This window comes from Erythrolamprus reginae, unplaced genomic scaffold (assembly GCF_031021105.1).
Source record: "Erythrolamprus reginae isolate rEryReg1 unplaced genomic scaffold, rEryReg1.hap1 H_42, whole genome shotgun sequence".
Lineage (NCBI taxonomy): Eukaryota > Metazoa > Chordata > Lepidosauria > Squamata > Dipsadidae > Erythrolamprus > Erythrolamprus reginae.
In genome coordinates this window covers 136964-161661 of record NW_027248498.1, presented here as the reverse complement: position 1 = coordinate 161661, position 24698 = coordinate 136964, and the positions used below count along the sequence as shown (strand labels likewise).

At 48.4% G+C, this 24698-nt stretch overlaps 1 protein-coding gene across 3 annotated transcripts; it reads left to right on the top strand.

Annotated features, from left to right (window-relative positions):
* Positions 1-3470: 3470 nt before the first annotated feature.
* LOC139155668 (carboxypeptidase inhibitor SmCI-like) lies at positions 3471-22447 on the top strand. 3 transcript variants are annotated; one of them, XM_070730909.1, is made up of 6 exons: positions 3471-3620; positions 17156-17353; positions 17933-18079; positions 18426-18581; positions 18808-19224; positions 22283-22447. In XM_070730909.1, the coding sequence occupies exons 1-6, from the start codon at positions 3539-3541 to the stop codon at positions 22297-22299; spliced, it is 1017 nt and encodes a 338-aa protein (XP_070587010.1). In that variant the 5' UTR covers positions 3471-3538; the 3' UTR covers positions 22300-22447. The 3 variants fall into 3 exon arrangements, 2 of the variants coding, with proteins under 2 accessions (XP_070587010.1, XP_070587011.1); XM_070730910.1 differs by lacking the exon at positions 18426-18581; XR_011557109.1 differs by lacking the exons at positions 17156-17353; positions 17933-18079; positions 18426-18581; positions 18808-19224; positions 22283-22447 and adding an exon at positions 7544-7630 and having other exon boundaries at positions 3532-3620.
* The last annotated feature ends 2251 nt before the right edge of the window (positions 22448-24698 follow it).

The window sequence follows — 24698 nt, the reverse complement described above, 5'->3', positions numbered from 1 at the left end:
TGGCCGAACCCAACCCGAACCCGAACCCGAACCCGAATGGGGAATCCCACCAAGAGATTGACGTCACGTATACCAGCAGGTTGCTAAGGACGCCAAGGTGATCACTTCCTGGATTCCATGGAATCCAGGAAGTGATCACCTTGGTGTCCTTAGCAACCTGCCAGTGACGTCAAAGCTCCGCCCCTGGAATCTCTTCATGGGAGGGATTCCCCAGCTCCTTCAAAAGGAGGTCTTCACGTAAAAATAAGCATTGTTATTTTTACAAAAAAGGATGCCGCAGTGACGCTGCAAGCAAAGGGCGGTCCTTTCACGTAAAAATAAACATGTGATGGAATTACATGAGTGTAGCTAGGTAGACCCATGATTGCATTCTGGATAAGTTGGACTCTCCGAACATTCTTCAAGGGTAGCCCCATGTAGAGCGCATGGGTGAGATCACCCAAGGGCATGGGGTGAGGTGTCATCAATATGCGGTTGATACCCAGTTGTACATCTCCACCCCATATCCAGTCAACAAAGCAGTGGAAGTGATGTGCCGGTGTCTGGAGGCTGTTGGGGACTGGATGGGTGTCAACAAACTCAAACTCAACCCAGACAAGACGGAGTGGCTGTGGGTATTGCCTCCCAAGGACAATTTCATCTGTCCATCTATTACCCTGGGGGGAGGGGAATTATTGACCCCATCAGAGAGGGTGCGCAACTTGGGCGTCCTCCTCGATCCACAGCTGACATTGGAACATCATCTTTCGGCTGTGGCGAGGGGGGCGTTTGCCCAGGTTCGCCTGGTGCACCAGTTGCGGCCCTATTTGGACAGGGAGTCATTGCTCACAGTCACTCATGCCCTCATCACCTCGAGGTTCGATTACTGCAACATTCTCTACATGGGGCTACCTTTGAAAAGTGTTCGGAAACTCCAGATCGTGCAGAACGCGGCCGCGAGAGCCATCGTGGGGCTTCCCAGATTCGCCCACGTATCTACAACACTCATTGGCCTGCATTGGCTGTCGATCAGTTTCCGGTCACAATTCAAAGTGTTGGTCATGACCTTTAAAGCCCTACATGGCATTGGACCAGAATACCTCCGGAACCGCCTGCTACCACACGAATCCCAGTGGCCGATATGGTCCCACATAGTTGGCCTTCTCCGGGTCTCGTCGACTAAACAATGTCATCTGGCGGGCCCCAGGGGAAGAGCCTTCTCTGTGGCGGCCCCGGCCCTCTGGAATCAACTCCCTCCGGAGATTAGAACTGCTCCCATCCTCCTTGTCTTCCGTAAACTACTTAAGACCCACCTATACTGCCAGGCATGGGGGATTTGAGACACCTTTCCCCCAGGCTTATTATAATTTATGTTTGGTATGTATGTGCTGCTTGGTTTTTAATTATGATAGGGTTTTTAGGTTTTTTTTAATATTAGATTTGTGCCAGTATACAGTGATCCCTCGATCATTGCGAGGGTTCCGTTCCAGGACCCCTCGCGATGATCGATTTGTCGCGAAGTAGCGGTGCGGAAGTAAAAACACCATCTGCGCATGCGCAGATGGTGTTTTTATTTCCACCGCAGCAGCAAGGAGCCGAAGATTGGGTTTCCCCGCCGCCTCGCTGCTGCTGCTTGTCCGCGCGCGTGCCGCCCGCCCTTCGCCCACCCACGCCGTTGCTGGGGCCGCTTCCCAGCTGAGAAGCGGCCCTGGGGTTTCCCCCCGCGCGCGCGTGCCGCCCGCCCCCCCCCACGCTGTTGCTGGGGCCGCTTCCCAGCTGAGAAGCGGCCCTGGGGTTTCCCCCCATGCGCGCGTGCCGCCCACCCCCCCCACGCTGTTGCTGGGGCCGCTTCCCAGCTGAGAAGCGGCCCTGGGGTTTTCCCGCGCGTGTGCCGCCCACCCGCCCACGCCGTTGCTCGCGCCTTACCGGGGCAAGAGGGGGAAGACCCAGGGAAGCCTCTGCCCGGCGGGGAAACTCCACCATCTACGCATGCGTGTTGAAAACTCGCGATATAGCGTTTCGCAATAGGTGAGATCGCGAAACTCGAGGGACCACTGTAATATTGTTTTTATCATTGTTGTGAGCCGTCCCGAGTCTTCGGAGAGGGGTGGCATACAAATCTAATAAATAGAAACATAGAAACATAGAAGTCTGATGGCAGAAAAAGACCTCATGGTCCATCTAGTCTGCCCTTATACGATTTCCTGTATTTTATCTTACAATGGATCTATGTTTATCCCAGGCATGTTTCAATTCAGTGACCGTGGATTGACCAACCACGTCTGCTGGAAGTTTGTTCCAAGGATCTACTACTCTTTCAGTAAAATAATATTTCCTCATGTTGCTCTTGATCTTTCCCCCAACTAACTTCAGATTGTGTCCCCTTGTTCTTGTGTTCACTTTCCTATTAAAAACACTTCCCTCCTGGACCTTATTTAACCCTTTAATATATTTAAATGTTTCGATCATGTCCCCCCTTTTCCTTCTGTCCTCCAGACTATACAGATTGAGTTCATTAAGTCTTTCCTGATACGTTTGATGCTTAAGACCTTCCACCATTCTTGTAGCCCGTCTTTGGACCCGTTCAATTTTGTCAATATCTTTTTGTAGGTGAGGTCTCCAGAACTGAACACAGTATTCCAAATGTGATCTCACCAGCATTCTATATAGCGGGATCATAATCTCCCTCTTCCTGCTTGTTATACCTCTAGCTATGCAGCCAAGCATCCTACTTGCTTTCCCTACCGCCTGACTGCACTGTTCACCCATTTTGAGACTGTCAGAAATCACTACCCCTAAATCCTTCTCTTCTGAAGTTTTTGCTAACACAGAACTGCCAATACAATACTCAGATTGAGGATTCCTTTTCCCCAAGTGCATTATTTTACATTTGGAAACATTAAACTGCAGTTTCCATTGCTTTGACCATTTATCTAGTAAAGCTAAATCATTTACCATATTACAGATGCCTCCAGGATAATAAATAATAAATAATAATAATTGCAGTAATCAAGCCGCGAGGTGATGAGGACATGAGAGATTTCGTTTGCTATGGGATTATTACTGGGAACCCTGACAAAAATAGAATCAATCAATCAATCAATCAATCAATAACTCCTCCTTCGAGAGCTGAGGTCGGGTGCTTCCCATTTCCTCTTAGTACAACGAGGGGCATACCCCGAACATGGTGGCTTTCTGGCTACCCCGCTTGGGACCCGTGGTGCCATCGCATGGCTTCAGTCACGGCACACTTTGTAATTCCAACATGCAAACATGTGATGCAACCCTGGATCCTATTTTGCAACCCAGGATCCGGGACAGAGTAGCAGCCCCTGCTCTGCCCTGCACGAAGCCCGAATGCAAATACGCTGGGCTTCCGTCAATAAAGATCCCGGTTTACCTGCCCCACCTATTTGCCCATCGAGGGAAAAGCTAACAATTGGTAGTGTTGAGAAAGATAATTTCTCGTGCTACTTCACGAGCCCTTCTCACTTCCTCCAAGCAGCACTTAAATAACCGTCCTTCCAGCCTGACCTGACATTCTCATTGAACCAGCACCATGAAGGCTGCGCATGGCTTCCTCCTCTATCTGGGTCTCCTCATCCTTTTGGCGGAGGTGCCCCCTTCGAGGGGAGAAATAGGTAAGGGGTGGGGGCACTAGCCCCCTACAGCAAATAGTCTCAAAAACGGCTCTTATAACTGGAGTCTTTCCAGTGTTTCCATCCAGATGACCCTGGAGCAGGGGTGGGCTGCTGGGGGTTCACAGGGGCTCATGAGAATCTCTAGCCAAGATTTTGTGCAGTTTGGAGAAACCCCGCCCCCCAAATCCCACTCCTAGCTGCCTTGTTCATCCCACCCAGAAATCCCCATGTGCCCCATTTTGGATGGAGGTAAGTGCAGGGCACACACGGAGTTTGGGGAGCAGTGCTGGGATTTTTACAAAAATTACCAATTCTGTGGGTGTAGCTTTGTGGGTGTAGCTTTGTGGGTGTAGCTTTGTGGGTGTGGCAGGGGAAGGATACCGCAAAATCTCCATTTCCAGCCAATCAGCTGGGACTCGAGAGCCAGAGAATTTATTTTTATTTATTTATTAATTGGACTTATATGCTGCCTCTCACCATGGACTGGGGGCGGCTTACAACATTTTAGTTAAAAAATACAATAAATAAACATTCTAGGCCAATTAATAGGATAATAACTTTTAAAAATTTCTTAAAACTAAACATTTAAAATCAAAAAGAATGATGGGAAGTGTCGAATATGTATTGAGTTAATGTAAATAGCTGAACCAGACATGTTGAATGTGATTGGGTCAAAAGTTGAGTGGGAAAATTTACGTTGGTGACAGTTGCATTTAAGCGGGAAAGTGAAAGTATGACAGACACTGCTTCAGTCAGTCTGGCCGAGAGCTGAAGTCACCAGTGCAACAGAATGCTTTGCTCCCAAGAATAAAAGCATTTTAAAGAAGCTGAAAGTCTCAGTATTCTTCAGGATGGGGCCAGGATTGCTACTAGTACAGATAAGGGCGGCGCACCGGTAGCAATAATTGAGCTGTGCGCGCAGCTTTCCATGCACGGAAGCAAAAAGCCCGCTGAAATCTTGCATGCGCAGAAGCAAAATCTCGCTGGGGCGCACAGGCCACAGCAAAAGCAAAGCTGCGCGCATGGTGTACCAGTAGCAGCGGAATCAGGAATCTGCCCCTGCGCAGGGCCAGTCAGAGGTGGTTCTCCAAAGTGCCCAAAATTCCCACTACCGGTTCTCCAGAACTGCTCAGGGCCTGCCAAGTGCCACCTCTGCTCGGGGGAGAGCAAAACATGGACCTACCAGACGTTCAAGAAGGCTGGAAATGTCTCCGGCCTCCAGAAGGACTCCAGAGTCTATGGAGGCTACCAGAGGCTCAAGGAAAGCCTCCAGAGCCCTGGGAGGGCAAAAACGCCCCCTATGGGGCAGGACGCTGAATAGGCCACACCCACCATGGCCACACCCACCCAGCAGCAACCAGGCAGAGAACCCACTGCAAAATATTTTGAAGGCCCCCCTGTCCTGGAGGCTTCATGTGCATTACCTGACAGCTCTGCAGATTTGACTTGACTTGACTTGACTTGACTTGACTTGACTTGACTTGACTTGACTTGACTTGACTTGACTTGATTTGATTTGATTTATTAAATTTAAAGGACGCCCAATTCCGGTCAGACTCTGGGCAGCATACAGCAAATATAAACAATATAAACAATTTAAAAGGAATTTAAACAATTTAAAAATAATTTAAGGAAAAGCCAAAAGACAGATGACCAAATAGAATGACAGAATCAAAGGGGCCGGGCCAGGCAAGGGAGGTGCGAGGAATCAGGACAATGGGTTAGGTTGCACATAGAAAACCCGTAAACAAGAACTTGAACAACCTACCACTTCAACACTATCTTGGCACCAGATAAACAGACGTTTAAAGTCCATTATTTTGGCGAGGGGAGTTGGAATTGGGTGGCTGGCTGGTTTGATCTTTCATTTATTTATGCAATGATTCTTATCACTGATGTGTTGGGAGGTAGCTTGAAGAGGACAATTAACGTGGCCACTGGTTTACTTTGTGTCCATTCAAGAAGCCTTCGTTGTTCAGTTCTGGACTGCTTAAAATAATCGTTACACAATGCCAAATGGGACACATTCAGTAGTGGGCTGCTATCGGTGGGGTAGTGGTAGTGCAATTTGCGCATGACTGTTCCAAGGGCAGTCCTATGGGTGCTGCTATTGATGGCCTTCTATGGGTATGTTCAGGTACACAGAACCAGTAGATCAATTTTGAATTTTTTTCTTTTTATACCCTTCTGGGCTCTGGGTGTGTTTTTCCTATCGCAGTCAGTGAGGTTGAATGTGTATAACTTTAGAAGAGCTGTGTGTGTGTGTGTGTTTGTACATACACATACATTTATAAAGTAGGTAATGTTTATTTTAGTCCAATACACAATGAGGGTTTTAGTGGGTATATATCTATATATGCATAATAAAATACATGATGAAGGTTATAGAGGAGATACTCATAGTAAAATATATCTAAGAAAGAAGAGAAAAGAAGGTATAGCAATAGAACATATGAATGAAAGAATAGAAGAAGAGATATAGGAATAGAAGAAAGGTATAGGAGATATAGGAGAGCAATAGGACAGGGGACGGAAGGCACTCTAGTGCACTTGTACTCGCCCCTTACTGACCTCTTAGGAATCTGGATAGGTCAACCGTAGATAATCTAAGGGTAAAGTGTTGGGGGTTTGGGGATGACACTATGGAGTCCAGTAATGAGTTCCACGCTTCGACAACTCGGTTACTGAAGTGATATTTTTTACAGTCAAGTTTGGAGCGGTTAATATTAAGTTTAAATCTGTTGTGTGCTCTTGTGTTGTTGTGGTTGAAGCTGAAGTAGTCGCCGACAGGCAGGACGTTGCAGCATATGATCTTGTGGGCAATACTTAGATCTTGTTTAAGGCGTCTTAGTTCTAAACTTTCTAGGCCCAGGATTGAAAGTCTAGTCTCGTAGGGTATTCTGTTTCGAGTGGAGGAATTAAGGGCTCTTCTGGTGAAGTATCTTTGGACACTTAATAAATATACATTTATAATGTATATTTTTGCCTGTGTGCAATATGTACACATATGTCATACATACATAGAATTAAAGAGTATAGAGAGAGGGAAAATGTCTCTCTTTGAGGCAAGGAGAGTCCAGGCACCCTAACCCGAACCCCTGACGCGAGTGACGTCCAGTTGGCCACCTTTAAGCCAGTCTCATGACCTTTAAGCCACCTCCCGGTCACATGGCCAGCAAGCCACACCCACAAAATAAGAGGAAATAATAGGAAAGTGAACATAAGAACAAGGGGACACAATCTGAAGTTAGTTGGGGGAAAGATCAAAAGCAACATGAGAAAATATGATTTGACTGAAAGAGTAGTAGATCCTTGGAACAAACTTCCAGCAGATGTGGTTGGTAAATCCACAGTAACTGAATGTAAACATGCCTGGGAGAAACATAGATCCATCCTAAGATAAAATACAGGAAATAGTATAAGGGCAGACTAGATGGACCAGGAGGTCTTTTTCTGCCATCAGTCTTCTAGGTTTCTATGTTTTTAAGACACACCCACAGAGTGGTAGTAAAAATAAATTGCAGCCCTTCACTGGGCACCACCATTTCCCCCCGTAATTTTTGCTTCATGCGCATGAGCAGAAGCAAAAACATTCTGGGGGTGTGCACGCATAGTGCATACATGCAGGAGACACAACCAAAGCTGTGCGCACAGTGCACCAATAACAGTAGTACTATCAATCCGTCCCTGGACACATTCATGTATTGATCCTTTAAAATATTTTGCTTGATAAGCTGAGTTCTCGGAGAGGGGCGGCATACAAATATAATAATAATAATAATAATAATAATAATAATAATAATAATAATAATAATAATAATAATAATAATAATAATAATAATAATTATTATTATTATTATTATTATTATTATTATTATTATTATTATAGTACAACCCCCCCCCTGGAATGTTCTCCCTTGCAGTGAAGCCTGGGGTGTGTCCCAGAGCCCCTCCCAGCTCCGACACTCCTTGTTCCCAGAGGTGTGAAAGTGACGAGGACTGTGGAGGCCGGCAGAAGTGTTGCCTATATGCTTGCAATGTTCAGTGCATGGATCCTGTCTAAGGTAAGAGCACTGGGTTGTTTGGTTGGTTGGTTGTTTGTTTGTTTGGTTGGTTGGTTGGTTGGTTGTTTGGTTGGTTGGTTAATTACCTACCTACCTAGAACCTAAGAACCTAAGAAGAGCCCTGCTGAATCAGGCCAAAGCCCATTGAGTCCAGCATTCTGTGTCACCCAGTGGACCACTAATTGTCCATGGGGAACTTAAGCAGGAAGAGAAGGCAAAACCCTCCCTTTCCCTTGACCCCCAACAAATGGGACCAAAGAGAACCCTGCCTGCCTCAACCATCATAGAGGCGGCACTTGGACATCTGTTTCAATAACCACCGATACCAGTAGGTGGATGGGGGCAAGCAGCAACCAGCAACTGGGTGACCGGTCGGGCAGGAACAGGGCATTTGACGGTTTGGTGAACCAGTTCAATTTTATGCTAACGGTTCGTGCGAACCAGTGTGAACTGGTTGAATGGCATCCCTGGGCCTGACTCTGTTTCTTTTCCCAGGACCCTTTTGGTGTAAGCTGGACTTCCTGCATCAACTTTGCCCTTCCAAATTGTGGCTAGTGTACCAACGTGACCCAACAGACCCTTCTTCTGTCCTGGAGACCCTTCCCCCAAGCACAAATCGGTTCGTTCCTTCTTCTCTGCAATAAAACATTGAATTCTGGCTTCCCTCTTGGTCTCCCTCTTGTTTTCTTTATTGATTAGATTTCTATGCTGCCTTTCTCGAAGCGACTCAGGGTGGCATACAACATTGTAAATGCAGGCAATATATGTGAAGAAATCTAACTATTGTTTTAAAAAAAGAATATAAAAAATCAATTTAAAAATTCTAGAAAACCCCCATGTACGTTCATCTACATTCATCCAATTCAATCATTCACAACATCGGCATAGGATTGTAAGTCTAGTTGCGTAGGGTATTCTGTTGCGAGTAGATGAGTGGAGGGATCTTCTAGTAAAGTATCTCTGGACATTTTCTAAAGTGTTTATGCCTGAAATCCGGTGTGGGTTCCAGACTGATGAGCTGTATTAAAGGATTGGTCTGGCGAAAGTTTTGTATGCTCTGGTTAGTATTGTGAGATTACCAGAGCAGAAGCTACATAGAATTAACATAACAACTCTTGAAGCCTTTTTGGCGATGTTGTTGCAGTGGGCTTTGGCACTTAAGTCATGCCCCTACACCAGAGATGCTCCTGGAGTCTCACCATAGTATATTTTGTGTCAACCAAAACCAGATGCATTCTTCCAAGTGATGGTTGACTGGCCAGAGATCCTGTTGAGATCTTTTGTCTCCCTCCTTTGATCCTCTGGGCCACAGCATGTCCTGTTTCCCTTGCACTGGGCCAGAGAATAATTGTGTCCGGTACCTGCCGTATCGACGCACAGATGCAAACTGCCAACTTGGGCCTCTGAGAGAAACAAAGTGTTCCAGGCCACAATAAGATCTCTATCAAGGGCACACAACCCATCAATGCAAAACCACCACAATGCCTGTGTCAGAACAAAGGGTCCAGCTGTGCGCAGAGCACAAAATGGGTGGCTCTTTCCTCCATACATAGACTCGGGGACACGCTACAATCTGAAGCCACCACAGCAGGGAGGATGAGTGTGCAAAGAGCCAGCTGGTGCCCTTGGAAACACAGTCAAAACGCAGCTCTTTTTCTTCTGGGTTTCAAATAGTTTTAGATCACCAATAGAAGGAAATCTTTGTACCTCGGGGTTGAACCGTGGGGGTCTTTGGCGCATTATGAGCTTAGTGGCTTCCTTGTAGACGTTTCATGAGCTAACTAGAGAACATCATCAGTGCTAGAAGGGAAGGAGGTTGTGGAGAGGAGGAGGAGGAGGAGGGGTAGTAGTAGGAGAGTTATGGGCTCCTTGGTGCTCTCTGACCTTCTTCGGGTTTTAGAATCATAGAAACATAGAAGACTGATGGCAGAAAAAGACCTCATGGTCCATCTAGTCTGCCCTTATACTATTTTGTGTATTTTATCTTAGGATGGATCTATGTTTATCCCAGGCATGTTTACATTCAGTTACTGTGGATTTACCAACCGCGTCTGCTGGAAGTTTGTCTCAAGCATCTACTCCTCTTTCAGTCAAATCTTATTTTCTCACGCTGCTTCTGATCTTTCCCCCAACTAACCTCTGATTGTGTCCCCTTGTTCTTGGGTTCACTTTCCTATTTAAAACACTTCCCTTATTTAACCCTTTCACATATTTAAATGTTTTGATCGTGTCCCCCCTTTCCCTTCTGTCTTCCAGACTCTACAGACGGAGTTCATTAAGTCTTTCCTGATACGTTTTATGCTTCAGACCTTCCACCATTCTTGTAGCCCGTCTTTAGACCCCTTCAATTTGACCAATATCTTTGTTGCAGACATTACATGACTGAACTAGGACTGCTAGAAGGGAGTGAAGTTTGTGGGGAGAAGGAGAAGGAGGATTCAGATTAACAAGAGTTAGAAGGGACTTGAAGGTCATCTAGTCCAACCCCCCATTCAAGCAGGAGACCCTACCCCATTTCCAATGGCAGTCCAATCTCCTCTTGAAATTGTCAAGTGTTGAAGCTCCCACAATTTCTGAAGGCAACTTCTGTTCCCTGGTTTGACTGGTCTAACTAAGACTTTATAGAGTGCTATTAATACCTCACTTGATCTTGATTGTATCCCTCCATTAATGCAATTTAGGATTGTGTTGGCTTTTTTTTGGCTGCCGCCACACATTGCTGGCTCCTATTTAGCTGGTTGTCCACCGAGACTCTCAGATTCCTCTCACAGTTTTATTTATTTATTTATTGTTAGAGTTGAAAGGGACCATGAAGGCCATCAAGTTCAACCCCCTGCCCAAGCAAGAACCCTATAGTTGCTGCTAGTGAGTGTGGTTTCACCCAATTTATATGTATACTTTTAAAAAAAACCTACGTGTAGGACTTCATTTTCTTAGAGAGGGCTCAATGTTCAAGTCTGTCAAGATCCACCTGGACCTTCAGCCTCTCCTCTGGGGTGTTAGCTATTCCTGCCAGCTTAGTATCCAGACATTGAAACTCTGGGAAAAGTAGAGAAGAGAGCGGCCAGAATGATAAAGGGCAGTGGAAGCCAAAACACACGAGGGAAGGTTGCAAGAACTGGGCATGGAGAGTCTAGCGAAGAGGAGGTCCAGGGGGGACATGATAGCAGTCTCCCAATATTTGAGGGGCTGCCACAGTGAGGAGGGGTCAGGCTGTTCTCCAAAGCACCAGAAGGCCAGATAAGGAGAAACGGATGGAAGCTGACCAAGGAGAGACTCAATCTTTGGGTTATGGAATCTATGAACCTACGGTCATTGGTTTATGGAATTCACTTCCAGAAGAGGTCATGACAGCTGTCAGCCTGGAGAGCTTCAAGGAAGGATTGGACAGATTCAGGGATGCCAAGTGTATCATAGGTGGTGATTGAAATGGATGTCCAAGTGCCACCTCTATGTTGGATGAGGCAGGCAGGGTTCCCTTGGGTCCCATTTGTTGGGGGTCGAAGCAAAGGGGGGGTCTTGCCTTCTCCTTCTGCTCAAGATCCCCATGGACAATTGGGGGGGGCATTGTGGGACACAGAATGCTGGACCCTATGGGCTTTGGCCTGATTAAGCAGGGCTCTTCCTAGGTTCTTGACCTGGAACTAAGGAGGAACTTTCTGATGGTGCGAACGATCAACCGATGGAACGGCCTGCAACACTGGAGACCTTCAAGAAGAGACTGGACTGCCGCATGTCTGGGGTGGTGTACAGTCTCCTGCTTGAGCAGGGGGGTTGGCCTAGATGATCTCCAAGGTCCCTTCCAGATTCTGTTCTATTAAGAGCCCAGGTGGCACAGTGGGTAGAGTGGAGCATTGCAAGCTCCTTCAGCTAACTGCTAGCTGTAGTTCAGCAGTTCAAATCTCACCAGGCTCAAGGTTGACTCAGCCTCCCATCCTTCCAGATGTTTTGTGACTCCCCCACCAGAGACTTCCTCAGACAATCCCTGACCGCTCCATCTGTCTGGGGTTGGGAGGATCAACCAGCAGACCTTCTTTCTTGCCACCACAAGGGGAAGTGTCAAGGTCTCCTTTTCAACCCAAGCCACATCCTGCTTCTTCTCCACCAGGATTCTCCTCTTTCTCCTGCCCCCCTCCTTCTCTCCCCCCCTTCCAGCCTTATTGTTTGGGGCTGGGCTGGGCTTGAGTGTGGAAAAGCCACCTTCCAAGCGGGATATAAGAAGCCAGCTGGGATTGAGAGGCAGAGAGAATTATTGGGTCTTGGGCACAGCATGGATCCTCCCGGCCTCCCGCTGTTCCTCCTCCTCTTCTTCTTCCTCTCCACGGGGTGGGCTCTGATGCCCATCCCCCAACCGTTGGGGGCTCACAAGCTTCCTTTAGGTGAGTAAGGATAATAATAATAATAAGAAGAACAGAGTTGGAAGGGACCTTGGAGGTCTTCTAGTCCAAGTCCCCTGCTTGGGCAGGAAAACCTACACAAAACGTCCAGTGTTGGGGCACTCACAACTTCTGGAGGCAACTTCTGTTCCACTGATCAACCATTATGACTGTCAGGAAATTCCTCCTTAGTTCTAAGTTGCTTCTGTCCTTGTTTAGTTTCTACTCAGGTGCTTTGGAGAATAGCTTGACTCCCTCTTCTTTGTGGCAACCCCTGAGATACTGCAAGGCTGCTATCCTGTCTCCCCTGGTCCTTCCTTTCATTAAACTAGCCAGGCCCAGTTCTTAATAAGAATAATAAAAAGAAGAAGAAGAATAACAGAGTTGAAAGGGACCTTGGAGGTATTCTAGTCCAACCCCCTATTTAGGCAGGAAACCCTACACTACTTCAGACAGATCGTAAAACCTTCCAGTGTTGGAGCATTCACAACTTCTAGAGGCAAGCAGTTCCAATGATGAATTGTTCTAACTGTCAGGAATTTTCTCCTTCGTTCTAAGTTGCTTCTCTCCTTGTTTAGTTTCCACCCATTGCTTCTTGTCCTACCCTCGGGGGCTTTGGAGAATAGCCTGACTCCCTCTTCTTGGTGCTTCTCTGAGCTGCAGACTTAAAGGTTATTTCTCAAAAAGCAACTGGACTCGAGTTTTTTTTTTTTCTTGAAGACCTTTCGCTACTCATCCAAGAAGCTTCTTGACTTCTGAAGAGCTGAGGAAACTTCTTGAATGAGAATTGAAAGGACTTCAGGGGGAAAAATAAACAAAGTCCAGCTGGAAACACCCCCATCTTTTGGAAAAAAAAACCCCACTTTTTTGGGATGGAGAATCTCCACAGGCATTCCCTTTCATAGACGTTTCGTTACCAAAGCAGGTGAGAGCATCAGGAGGTCGGCTAGAGGGGTTAATTTGGAACAAGAAACTGAAATTAATTGGTGGGACACCCAGATGACGGAAACAGATACTTTTTAGTGGTAGCACTAGGGAAAGAGTGCCTGCCCATAATAAGGTAATAGGTTGGCATCTTTAAAAATACAGAATAATAGGCGTAGAACGATATAAAGAAATAATAGTATTTATTTATTTATTTATTTATTTATTTATTTTTTATTTATTTATTTATTTATTTATTTATTTATTTATCAGATTTGTATGCCGCCCCTCTCCGCAGACTCGGGGCGGCTCACAGCAATAATAATACAATGTAAACAAATCTAATATTTAAGTTAATTTAAAAAAACTCAATTTAGAAACCAATCATACATACTAGCATACCATGCATAAATTTTATAAGCCTAGGGGGAGGGAACATGTCAATTCCCCCATGCCTGATGACAGGGGGGGGGTTAAGGAGCTTACAAAAGGCTAGGAGGGTGGGGGCAATCCTAATCTCTGGGGGGAGCTGGTTCCAGAGGGTCGGAGCCATCACAGAAAAGGCTCTTCCCCTGGGTCCCGCCAGATGACATTGTTTAGTCGACAGGACCCGGAGAAGGCCAACTCTGTGGGACCTAACCGGTTGCTGGGATTCGTGCGGCAGAAGGCGGTCCCGGAGATAATCTGGTCCGGTGCCTTGAAGAGCTTTATAGGTCATAACCAACACTTTGAATTGTGACCGGAAACTGATCGGCAACCGATGCAGACTGCGGAGTGTTGGTGTGACATGGTAATATTAGGGTGGGGCAGCATCAGAATAAAAGTGGAGAAGAAAATTTCACTCTGTCAATTATGATATGAGTTAAGGAGGAGAAGCACTCAAGAGAAGGTAAAAGAAGGAGGAAGAGGAAGGAGGAAGAGTAGAAGAGAGAAGAGGGATGGATGGAGGGAAAGAAAAGGAGGAGAGGAGGTAGAGATGGGATGGGAAAGTAGGTAGAGGAGAGAAAGGTAGGGATGGGGAGTGGAAAAGACAGACTGGAGAAAGAAGGGGATGGAAAACTGGTTAAAAAGCAGGATATTGATTTATTATTGATTGATATGTATGTATGTGTATACCACTGATTATTTTAAGGTATGTGCATTTTGATGGAGCTTGTGGAGAATTTTTTTTTAAAATTGTTAAAAATAGGAGATAGCATCAGGGATTATAAAGGCAGTTGTCCTTCCCTCTCCTGCAACTTGAACATAAGAACCTAAGAAGAGCCCTGCTGAATCAGGCCAAAGCCCATCGAGTCCAGCATTCTGTGTCCCACAATGGCCCCCCAATTGTCCATGGGGGTCTTGAGCAGAAAGAGAAGGCCACCCCTCCCTTTCTCTCGACCCCCAACAAATGGGACCCGAGGGAATCCTGCCTGCCTCAACCAACACAGAGGCACAGGCACTTGGACATCTGTTTCAATAACAGGAAGGAAGGAAGGAAGGAAGGAAGGAAGGAAGGAAGGAAGGACATAAAAACCTAGGAAGAGCCACCTATGATACACTTGGCATCCATGAATCTGTCTAATCCTGCCTTGAAGCTATCCAGGCTGACAGCTGTCACGACCTCTTCTGGAAGGGAATTCCATCAACCAAGGACCCTCTGGGGGGAGAAGAAATATCTCCCTTTACTTGTCCTCACTTTCTCACCTGTGACCTTTAGGGAGGACCCTCTCGTCCTGGCATTGTGTGATAGAGAAAATATTTTTTCTCTATCCACCTTTTCTGTCCCATGTAGGATTTTATACCCTTTGATCAAGTCCCCCCTTCAACGCCGTCTTTCAAGGCTGGAGAGACCAAGGCCTTGCAACCTGGTTTCCTAAGGGAGGGGCTCCATTCCTTCGATCATTCTTGTTGCCCTTTTTTGCACCTTTTCCAGTTCCATTCCATCCTCCTTGAGGTGAGGTGACCAGAACTGTACACAGGACTCCAAGTGTGGTCTCACCACCGCTTTGTACAGAGGCTCGGATCCAGGTTTTCAGGGTGCACCATTCACCTATATTTGCAGGAAACCCCCCTCCTGTCCTTACACTGACCACTGGGATGGGGAACATTGAGAAAAGGCAAATAAACACACACACATATACACACACACAAGACTATACAGCCCAAACTTTGTAGGATGCAAAAAGGCAATTTTGTCTTACAGTTTTATCCTCATTGGTTATAATTATTTTGCACTGTTTTAAATCCATTTTGTGACTTTCGCAAGCCGCTCCAAACCTCTTCTGTTCAGAAGCAACGAATAAACCCTAGTGAATGAGTAAAAATACAAAGTGAGCATCTTCCTGAAGTATACAAGTGGCCCGGAAGACAATCTTCAGAATTAAGGAGGGATTTCCTGACAGCGAAAATAATTAATCAGGGGAAGGGGCTTCCCTGCAGAAGGGGTGGAGGATTTTCCAGAATAGCACTTGCAACAGCGTTTAGATTTATATCCTGCTTCACGGTGCTTTCCCAGCCCTCTCTAAGCGGTTTATAGAATCAGCCTCTTGCCCCCAACAATCTGGGCCCCGATTTGACCCACCTGGGAGTTGGCCTTCTCCGAGTCCCGTCCCGTTGACTAAACAATATTATCTGGCAGGACCCAAGGGAAGAGCCTTCTCTGTGGCGGCCCCGGCCCTCTGGAACCAACTCCTCCCAGAGATTAGGACTGCCCCCACCCTCCTCGCCTTTCGTAAGTTATTAAAAACTCATCTTTGCCTCCAGGCATGGGGAGACTAACACACACCCCAATTGTCAAGGCTGGTGTATGGTTTGATTGGTTGTGTGATTGTTTTATTTTATTATAAGGGTTTTAAATTAATCTTGTATTTTAAAATTGGATTTCTACACTGTTTATGTTGTTGTGAGCCGCCCCGAGTCCTCGGAGAGGGGTGGCATACAAATCTAATAAATAAATTAAATAAATAAATAAATAAATAAATAAATAAATTAATTAAATAAATTAAATAAATTAAATAAATTAAATAAATTAAATAAATAGATAGATAGATAGATAGACAGACAGACAGACAGACAGACAGACAGACAAACAAACAAACAAACAAACAAATAAATAAATAATGAGGGAAGTCTGAGTCAACCTGGAGCCGGTGGTGAGATTTGAACTGCTGAACTCCAGCTAGCAGTTAGCGGAAGGAGCCTGCAGTACTGCACCACCCTAATGGCTCTAATGGTTTTTCTGAGCATTCAGTGTAGTCAACATTTCCATTTTCTTTTCCATCTCGCGTTCTTCTTTCACCCCTTCGGGATCCTGCCTGGATTTTGATGATGCAGCTAGTCCTCAACTTACAACTGATCGTTTAGTGACTGTTCCAACTTACAACAGCACTGAAAAAACGTGACCGAGGACCACGTTTCACACTCGTATGAGTGTTGCAGAATCCCTCGTGGTCACGTGATCAAAATTCAGGCGCTGGGCAACCAGTTCACATTTATGATGGTTGACGTATCCTGGGGTCACGTGACTTTAAAAAGGGCTGGACTAGAAGACCTCCAAGGTCCCTTCCAGCTCCTTCTCTTCTCTTCTCTGCTTTTTCCTTCCATCTTCCTTCTTTCTTCTTCCCTTCTCTTCTCTTCCTTACCTTTCTCTTCTCTTCTCTTCTCTTCTTTTCTCCTTTTCTTTTCTCTTCTCTTCTCTTCTCTTCCCTTCCCTACCTTTCTCTTCTTTTTCCTCCCATCTTCTTTCTTTCTCCTTCCTTCCTTTCTCTCCCTTTCCTTCCTTACTCTTCTCTTCTTTTTTCTTCCATCTTCCTTCTTTCCCCTTCCCTTCCCTCCCTTTCCTTCCCTTTACTACTTTTCTCTTTTCTCTTCTCTTCTCCAAGAGACTGGACTTCCATTTGTCTGAAATGATACAGGGTCTCCTGTTTGAACAGGGGGTTGAGCTACAAGACCACCGAGGTCCCTCCCAGCTCCATTATTTTACATTCGAACCAAAGTTGGCTGTCGGCAGCCACCCCACCAGGACCACGAGTGTGTGACACAAGAGTTGTGGGCCGAGGAAGATGCCACTTGCCTCTGGGGAAAAGGATAGGCCTGAAATAATGTAGCATCTCCTGCTTAAGCAAGGGTTGGACTAGAAGACCTCCCAGGTCCCTTCCAACTCCGCCCTGCTGTTCTTCGGCTCTTGCAGGTGTGGGTCCCCTCCCTTCCTTGCTCCCCAATATCTGCAGCCTCCCTATGGTCCGTGGGCCTTGCGTGGCCCTGCTGGAGCGCTGGTACTACTATCCGGAGCTGAGACGGTGCCTGAGATTTACCTACGGTGGATGCGGAGGGAATGCCAACAACTTCATGACACAGAGGAGCTGTGAGCGGGCCTGTTCCCCTTCAGGTAAGACCCCCAACCTTTCAGAGGAGGGAGGGAGGGGACAGGAGGGAGGGAGGGGGAGAGAAAGGTACAGAGGGGAGAGGGAGGGAGAGAGCAAGGGAGAAAGGAAAGATGGGAGAGAGAGAGAGAGAGGGAGATGAAGGGAGAAAGGGAGGGGGAGAGAGGGGGAGAGAGAAGAGAGGGAGGGAGAGAGCAAGGAAGAAAGGGAGGGGGAGAGGGGGAAGGAAGAGGGAGGGAGAAAGGGAGGGGGAGCGGGGGAAAGGGAATGGGGGAGAGAGAAACAGAGGGAGGGAGAGGGGGGACAGGGGAGGTATGATGGTGAAAGAGGGAGAGGGATGATGGGGAGAGGTAGTGGGGAAGAAAAGGAACAGGAGAGGGAGGGAGAGGGAGAGAGGGGGAGAGGGAGGGAAAAGAGGGGAGGGAGGAAGAGGGGAAGGAAAAGAAGAGAGAGGTTATGCCAAGGGGGGCTCTGCTCAAGGACTGCTCCCAAAGGGTTTGGGCTGACCCCCACTCTCCAAAGTCCAAGCGTAGCAGAGGAGGGGAGACCCGCCCAGCCTCGCTCTCCGTCTCTTCCTCTTCCAGCCCCGGTTCGGCCCGGCTCCTGTCCGCGTCCTGAGCTCTTCCCAGACAAACATTGTGGCGAGTTCTGCTCTTCTGATGACAGCTGCCCGGGTGCCCAGCGGTGCTGCGAGACTGGTTGCGGGCACCAGTGCCGCCTGCCTGCAGGAGGTAGTGCCCTCCTCCCTGGCCAGCCACCCCATGGAAGGACCCACCTTTTGCCCTTCCGCTCTTCCTCACAGCTAGCTGCCCTCGCCCTCTCCAAATATCCACACCCTACAGGCGCTACCCGTGCCCCTCCCCAAATACCCGGCTGGTGGTACTGGGGGGCAGTGGAGCGGCCCCTCTCTTATGTTCCCGATGTGTGTGGCTTCACCTGGTGAATGACAGCCTGCCCTTCCCAATGAAAAAGCAGTGGCGGTGAGGACCCCTCCCCACTTCTCCCAATGAGACTCGGGCTGTAGACTTTCACGGGAGGAGGTTGGACCCCTCCTCATTTTCTCCTCACCCTCCACAGCCATCCATGGCTACTGCCCCCGGCGGAGCCCCCTGGACCACCACCCGCTCCTCTGCCTGACCGGCTGCCACCGAGACGCGGACTGTGCCCTGGCCTTCCCCGGGAGGAAATGCTGCCGCTACGGCTGCCACGAGTCCTGCGTGGTGCCCGTAGAAGGTACTATGGCAACAGGGTCCCTCAAAGGAACGGAAAGGTCCCACTTGTCCAATCGGGAGCGGTCACTCTGCTCAGAGGCACTGCGGGAGAGGCGTCCACCTGACTTCCCTCTCCTGGGCCATCGAAAGTGGAAAGGAGGCAGCCGGGTGGGGCGGTGGGGAGGAAACCTGGTGGTCATCTATCCCGGACCCAAAGAGCCCCAATTGACCCACTTCTCCCCAACCAGAGCACCCAGGCAAGTGCCCCACGATGCCCGTCCTGCAGACCTTCGCGCCCTGCAACAACACTTGCACCAATGACCTCGAGTGCCTCCAGGAGGAGAAATGCTGCTTCGACGGCTGCGGACGCTCCTGCCTGACCCCAGAGACCGCCCGGCCCTCGCCCCCTCGCCTCCCTGATCTGCCTCGCTGGGTCCGGCTGGAACCACTGCCCAGCCCCTCTCCCCATGCAGAGCGCCATTTGCAATGCCAGCTGCCTGCCAAGCCGGGACCCTGCCAGGTGATGCAGCCGCGCTACTTCTACAGCCAGATCCTCGGACGCTGCCGGCTCTTCCTGTACAGCGGCTGCCAGGGCAACGGCAACAATTTCCGCAGCAGGAGAGAGTGCGAGAGAATCTGCAGCAGGAGACGGCTGGATAAGCCAGGTGAGGCGGGAATCTTAGTAGGCAACCGGCTCAACATGAGCCAACAGTGTGCAGCGGCAGCCGGAAAAGCCAGTAAACGTAGCGCATCCAGTTTTGGTCATCACCAGTAAAGGGCCGCTCTCCTTTGGCAGTACCAGTGCGCCCTCTGAGGCCTCATGGTTGGGTGTGCATCCGGTGGGCACATGGGCACCCACCAGCGCAAGATTCCGGTTCTGCGCATGTGCAGCACGTGAAACCTCATGTGAGGACATGGATGTGGGCAAGATTTTAACCGATATCTTTGCTTCCACGCATGTGCAGACACAAAAAATCGGCAAAAATTGCCAGAACCTTGTTCATGCTTCCTTACGCAATATCTCACTTGCTGCGCATGTACCGAAGCAAAATCTCACGTGGAGTGCACATGCACTTGTTGGGGGTGCACAGGTGTGCATGCAGCTCCCATTTTTCCAACTGAAGCTGCGCACTGTTCCGTGTAACCAGCAGCCCATTGCTGGTCACCATACGATTAAAAAGAATATTGACTTTTTTTGAGACCAAGGAGAACAACCAGGATGACGAGGGGGCTGGAAGAAAAGAGCCGGGGTGGCGCAGCAGGTAGAGTGCAGTATTGCAGGCCACTGAAGCTGACTGTAGATCTGTAGGTCAGCGGTTCAAATCTCATGACCGGCTCCAGGTTGACTCAGCCTTCCATCCTTCCCAGGTGGATCAAATGAGGACCCGGGTTGTGGGGGCAAGAGGTTGATTCTGTTAAAAAAAGTGCTATTGCTAACATGTTGTAAGCCACCCTGAGTCTCAGGGGAAGGGAGGCACAAAAATGGAATAAATAAAATAAAGTTAGCTGCCTAGAGTCCCTGAGCGGCATAGAAATTGAACAAACAAATAAGCAAATGAATAAACCACGTCTGCTGGAAGTTTGTTCCAAGGATCTACTACGAAAGAGTAGTAGATCCTTGGAAGAAACTTCCAACAGATGTGGTTGGTAAATCCACAGTCACTGAATTTAAACATGCCTGGGATAAACATAGATCCATTGTAAGATAAAACACAGGAAATAGTATAAGGGCAGACTAGATGGACCAGGAGGCCTTTTTCTGCCGTCAGTCTTCTAGGTTTCTAAATAACAAACATGGAACTGGAGGAACTGGAGGAACTGGGCAGGGCTGGTCTAGGGAAGAGAAGACCAGGGGAGACATGAGAATTCCCTTATCATATTCCCTTATGATACCACCTTGGTCTCTTCAGCCTTGAAAGACGGCGTTGAAGGGGGGACTTGATCGAAGTGTATAAAATCATGCAGGGGATAGAAAAGGTGGATAGAGAAACATTATTTTCTCTATCATACAATCCTAGGGCAAGGGGCCCCTCCCTAAAGCTCATAGGTGAGAAAGTGAGGACAAATCAAGGGAAATATTTCTTCTTCACCCAAAGGGTCCTTGGTTGATGGAATTCCCTTCCAGAAGAGGTTGTGACAGCTGTCAGGCTGGAGAGCTTCAAGGCAGGATGAGACAGATTCAGGGATGCCGAATGTATCTATCGGTCGTTATTGAAAGGGATGTCCATGTGCCACCTCTATGTTGGTTGAGGCAGGCAGGGTTCCCTTGGGTCCCATTTGTTGGGGGTCAAGGGAAAGTGAAAGTCTGGCCTTCTCTTTCAGCTCAAGATCCCCAGCGACAATTGGGGGGCCACTGTGGGACCCAGAATGCTGGACTCGATGGGCTTTGGCCCAATTCAGCAGGGCTCTTCTTAGGGTCTTGTGAGAACATCTTCCAATACTTGAGGGGCTGCCAGGGAGAGGAGGAAGAGGGTCAGGCTGTTTCCCAAGGCACCAGAAGGCCAGAGAAGCTGTGAGCTGCCCCGAGTCCACGGACAGGGGTGGCATACAAGTCCAATAAATAAATAAATATACAATGGGTGGAAGCTGACCATGGAGAGATTCAACCTAGAAATAAAGAGGAAATTTCTGATGGTGAGAACGATCAACCGGTGGAACAGACGTCGCCTGCGGAGGTTGTGAGAGCTCGAACACTTGGGACTTTCAAGAAGAGACATGGACTGCCCTCTGTCGGAAATGTTGTACGGCAGTGATGGCAAATCTTTTTGTGCTCGGGTACCAAAAGGGAGCACACACGAGGGATAGAGTGTCTGTGTGTGCCCACACCCATAATGCAATGCCCTCCCCCACGCATTCATGCACAATCCACCCCTGCTGCTTCCCTCACTGAAGCCTCTGGACTTCCAGGAGGCCCGTTCGGCTGATTTTCACCCTCCCGAGGCTTCAGGAAAGGCTCCAGAGCCTGCGGGTGGTGGAAAACGGCTCAAGGGGCCTACCAGAAGTTCATTCCAGTAGTCCCATTGCCAGTGACGGGCTGCTGCATGGACGGTCCAGTACGCCATCCCGGTAGGAAAAATGGAGATTCGCAAGCATGTCCCCAACGCATGCATTGGTGTGTCGGTCTGAGATTCAGATTCTGTGCATGCTCAGGAATGAAATCTCGCTTGAGGACACTCGTACGCACAAATTTTGTCGATTTTCAGCATTTCTGCATGTGCGGAAGCCAAGAAATCACCAAAAATTGGCAAAATCTCGTGCACACGAGCATCTTCAAGTGAGATTTCACTTCCTGCACCTGTGCAGAAGCTGAATCTCACACTGCCACACAAATGCACACTGGACACGCTCACGCCAGTCACTGGGAGCACATCGGTAGCACCGGTGGCAGGGAGCCCTTCACTGCCCCTTGGGTCTGTTTTTCGCCATCCACAGGTTCTGGAGGCTTTCCTGAAGCCTGGGGAGGGTGAAAACAGCCCCCCCAGCCTTCCTGAAGGCCCCAAATCAGCTGGTCAGCACACTGGACCTGACATAGGGCAACGCCACGCATGCCATAGGTTCACCATCACAAGTGTAGGATGTCCTGCTTAGGCAAGAGGCTGTTCTAGAATCTAGATGACCTAAGAGGTCCTTTCCAACTCTGTTAGTCTGTATCTATGAGTGGGGTGTGCCCACCCCCAGTTTCTTCCCTCTCGCCCCAGCGCCTCTCTTGCCTTTCCTCCACAGACCCCATCTTGGAATGAGACCCTGGACAGGATGCTCCGTTCAGCTGCAGGATGGGACTTCTCCAGCCCAGGAGTTTGGACACATGGCCGGCAGTGCTGGGCCCCCTTGGGAAGCAGCTGGTATTGCCCCCTCCCCAAAATAAAGGCCATATATTTTCTCACTGCATCCCCCAGACTGGTCTGTGAGTCGAAAGCTTCCACCTCTTGTCCAAAAGCCCCCTTTCTTATGTTAACGTGATCAGATTATAATTTAGCTAAAGTGGGACACCATTGCTGTGGGGGGAGGGGGGAATGGGATGGATGACTTTGTGTGTGTGTGTGTACAGGGTGGGTTCCAAAATGAATGCAATTATTTTTAAAAAAGTAATTTATTGAACAGATTTGCACAAACACTTAACATTCTTCAAAGTACTGTCCTTGGGCCTCTACACATTTTTTCCCAGCACCTCTGCCATGACCGGTACGCGCCCTGGAAGGCATCTTCGGGGACCTCTTGCAAGGTCTTTGTCATGGCTGATTGGATCTCTTCTATGGGTTCTTTTCAGGGCTGCCTTAATCCGAGGGAACAAAAAGAACTCTGCTGGGGTGACATCAGGACTATGGGGGGGGGGGGGGGGCAGTGTTGGCACCTGTTGTTTTGCCAGGAAATCGCGGACTTGTAATGCATTGTGGCAAGGTGTGTTTTTCATCCATAGTAGAGATCCAATCAGCCATGATGAAGACCTTGCGAGAGATCCCCGAAGACGCCTTCCAGGGCACATACTGGTCATGGCAGAGTTGCTGGAAAAAATGTGTCGAAGCCCAAGGACAATACTTTGAAGAATTTTAAGTGTTTGTGCAAATCTGTTCAATAAATTACTTTTTAAAAAAATAATTGCATTACTTTTGGAACATACCCTGTATGTGTGTGTGTGTGTCTATGTGTGTGTGTGTTTGTGTGTGTGTAAAAATACCCTTAGGAAAGCAGCCACGGGCAAGGGTGTGGTTCCTCCTGGCCCAGACAGTGCCGGGCCACTTGCTGAGGAGGGTGGCGGTTTTGGTGGCATTGGCGGGGAGACTCAGGGCCCCAGCATGGACGAGCAGGAGGGCCGGGCGGGCGAGGGGCATCTTCTTTGAGGAGGCAGGGGAGGGGAAAGTCATGTGGGGTTTCTCATGTTTTCCTCAACTTCGGCGGCTTTAAAGGCCTGTGGGGACTTCCAACTCCTGGGGCTCCCCATAGTACTTTTAGAAAACTTAAGAAATTTTAGAAATAACTTTATTGTCACTTTCAATGCACACTATATCGCTGTATGTTATATTCTCCAAAACTAAGGTGACCAGACGTTCCATTTTTTAAAAATCGGACTTTTTAAAAATGACATGGGACGCCGGACAAATTGCTGAAAAGCGGAACTGTCTCATCAAAAGTGGGACATCTGGTCACCTTATCTTATGTGGGTCAGAGCTGCTGCAGTGCATCAGGCTATGCGGGAATCATTGTGGCCAACATCACACACACACACATGCACACACAAACACACGTGGAGGACCTTCACTTAATCCAGGGAACAAAGATATTAACACAGGCTTTATATCCAAAATAAAAAGTAGATTTGTTCTGAAATAAATTTACTTATATATTTTTTATTTATTTATTTAAATGTATAGGCTGCCCATCTCCTAGTGGACTCGGGAGGGCATACAACAATTAAAAAAATACAAAGATAAAAGATACAATTTTAAACCTCAATATTGAACATTTATACTTCAATCATTCATAGTTGCTGCCTGGAACAGGGTACAACGCTCATCGGCCCCAGGCCTGCTGGTAGAGCTGTGTTTTTAAGACCTTTCGGAAGGCCATGAGCGTTGGGGCAGTGAGAATCTCTGGGGGGAGTTGGTTCCAATGGAACAGAGCTGCCACAAAGAAGGCCCTTCCCCGCAGCCCTGCCAGCCGACACTGCTTGGCTGATGGGACCTGGAGGACGACAACTCTCTGGGATCTGACCGGTTACTGGGACATGGGAGGCAGGAGCAGGGGCGGATCACCATTCCCGGTGCTACCAGAATGGGTTGGAAGCACGTGTGCTGAGCAAGGGATTTCCGGGTTTTTTAACTTCTGCGCATGAGCAAAAGCAAAAAGGCCCAGAAATAGGCCAAAGAAAGGTAAGTGGCCACCGCCACTCCCCCCACTGCTCACCACTGCTCCCCCCGCTCGCTGCTGCTCCCCCCGCTGCTTCCTGCCACTCCCCCGCTCACTGTCGCTCCCCCCGTCACACTGCTCATGGCGGCTCTGTCTCGTTGTGAGGAGGAGCTCTGCAGTGACCGGCAGCTCCATGGCAAGCGGACCGCCCCTGTCTGCTCTGCCACCTCACCCGGCCCTTACCTTGCTCCGGCGCATGACCTCCTGCAGGGGTGCCAAGAAGATGTACCAGGGC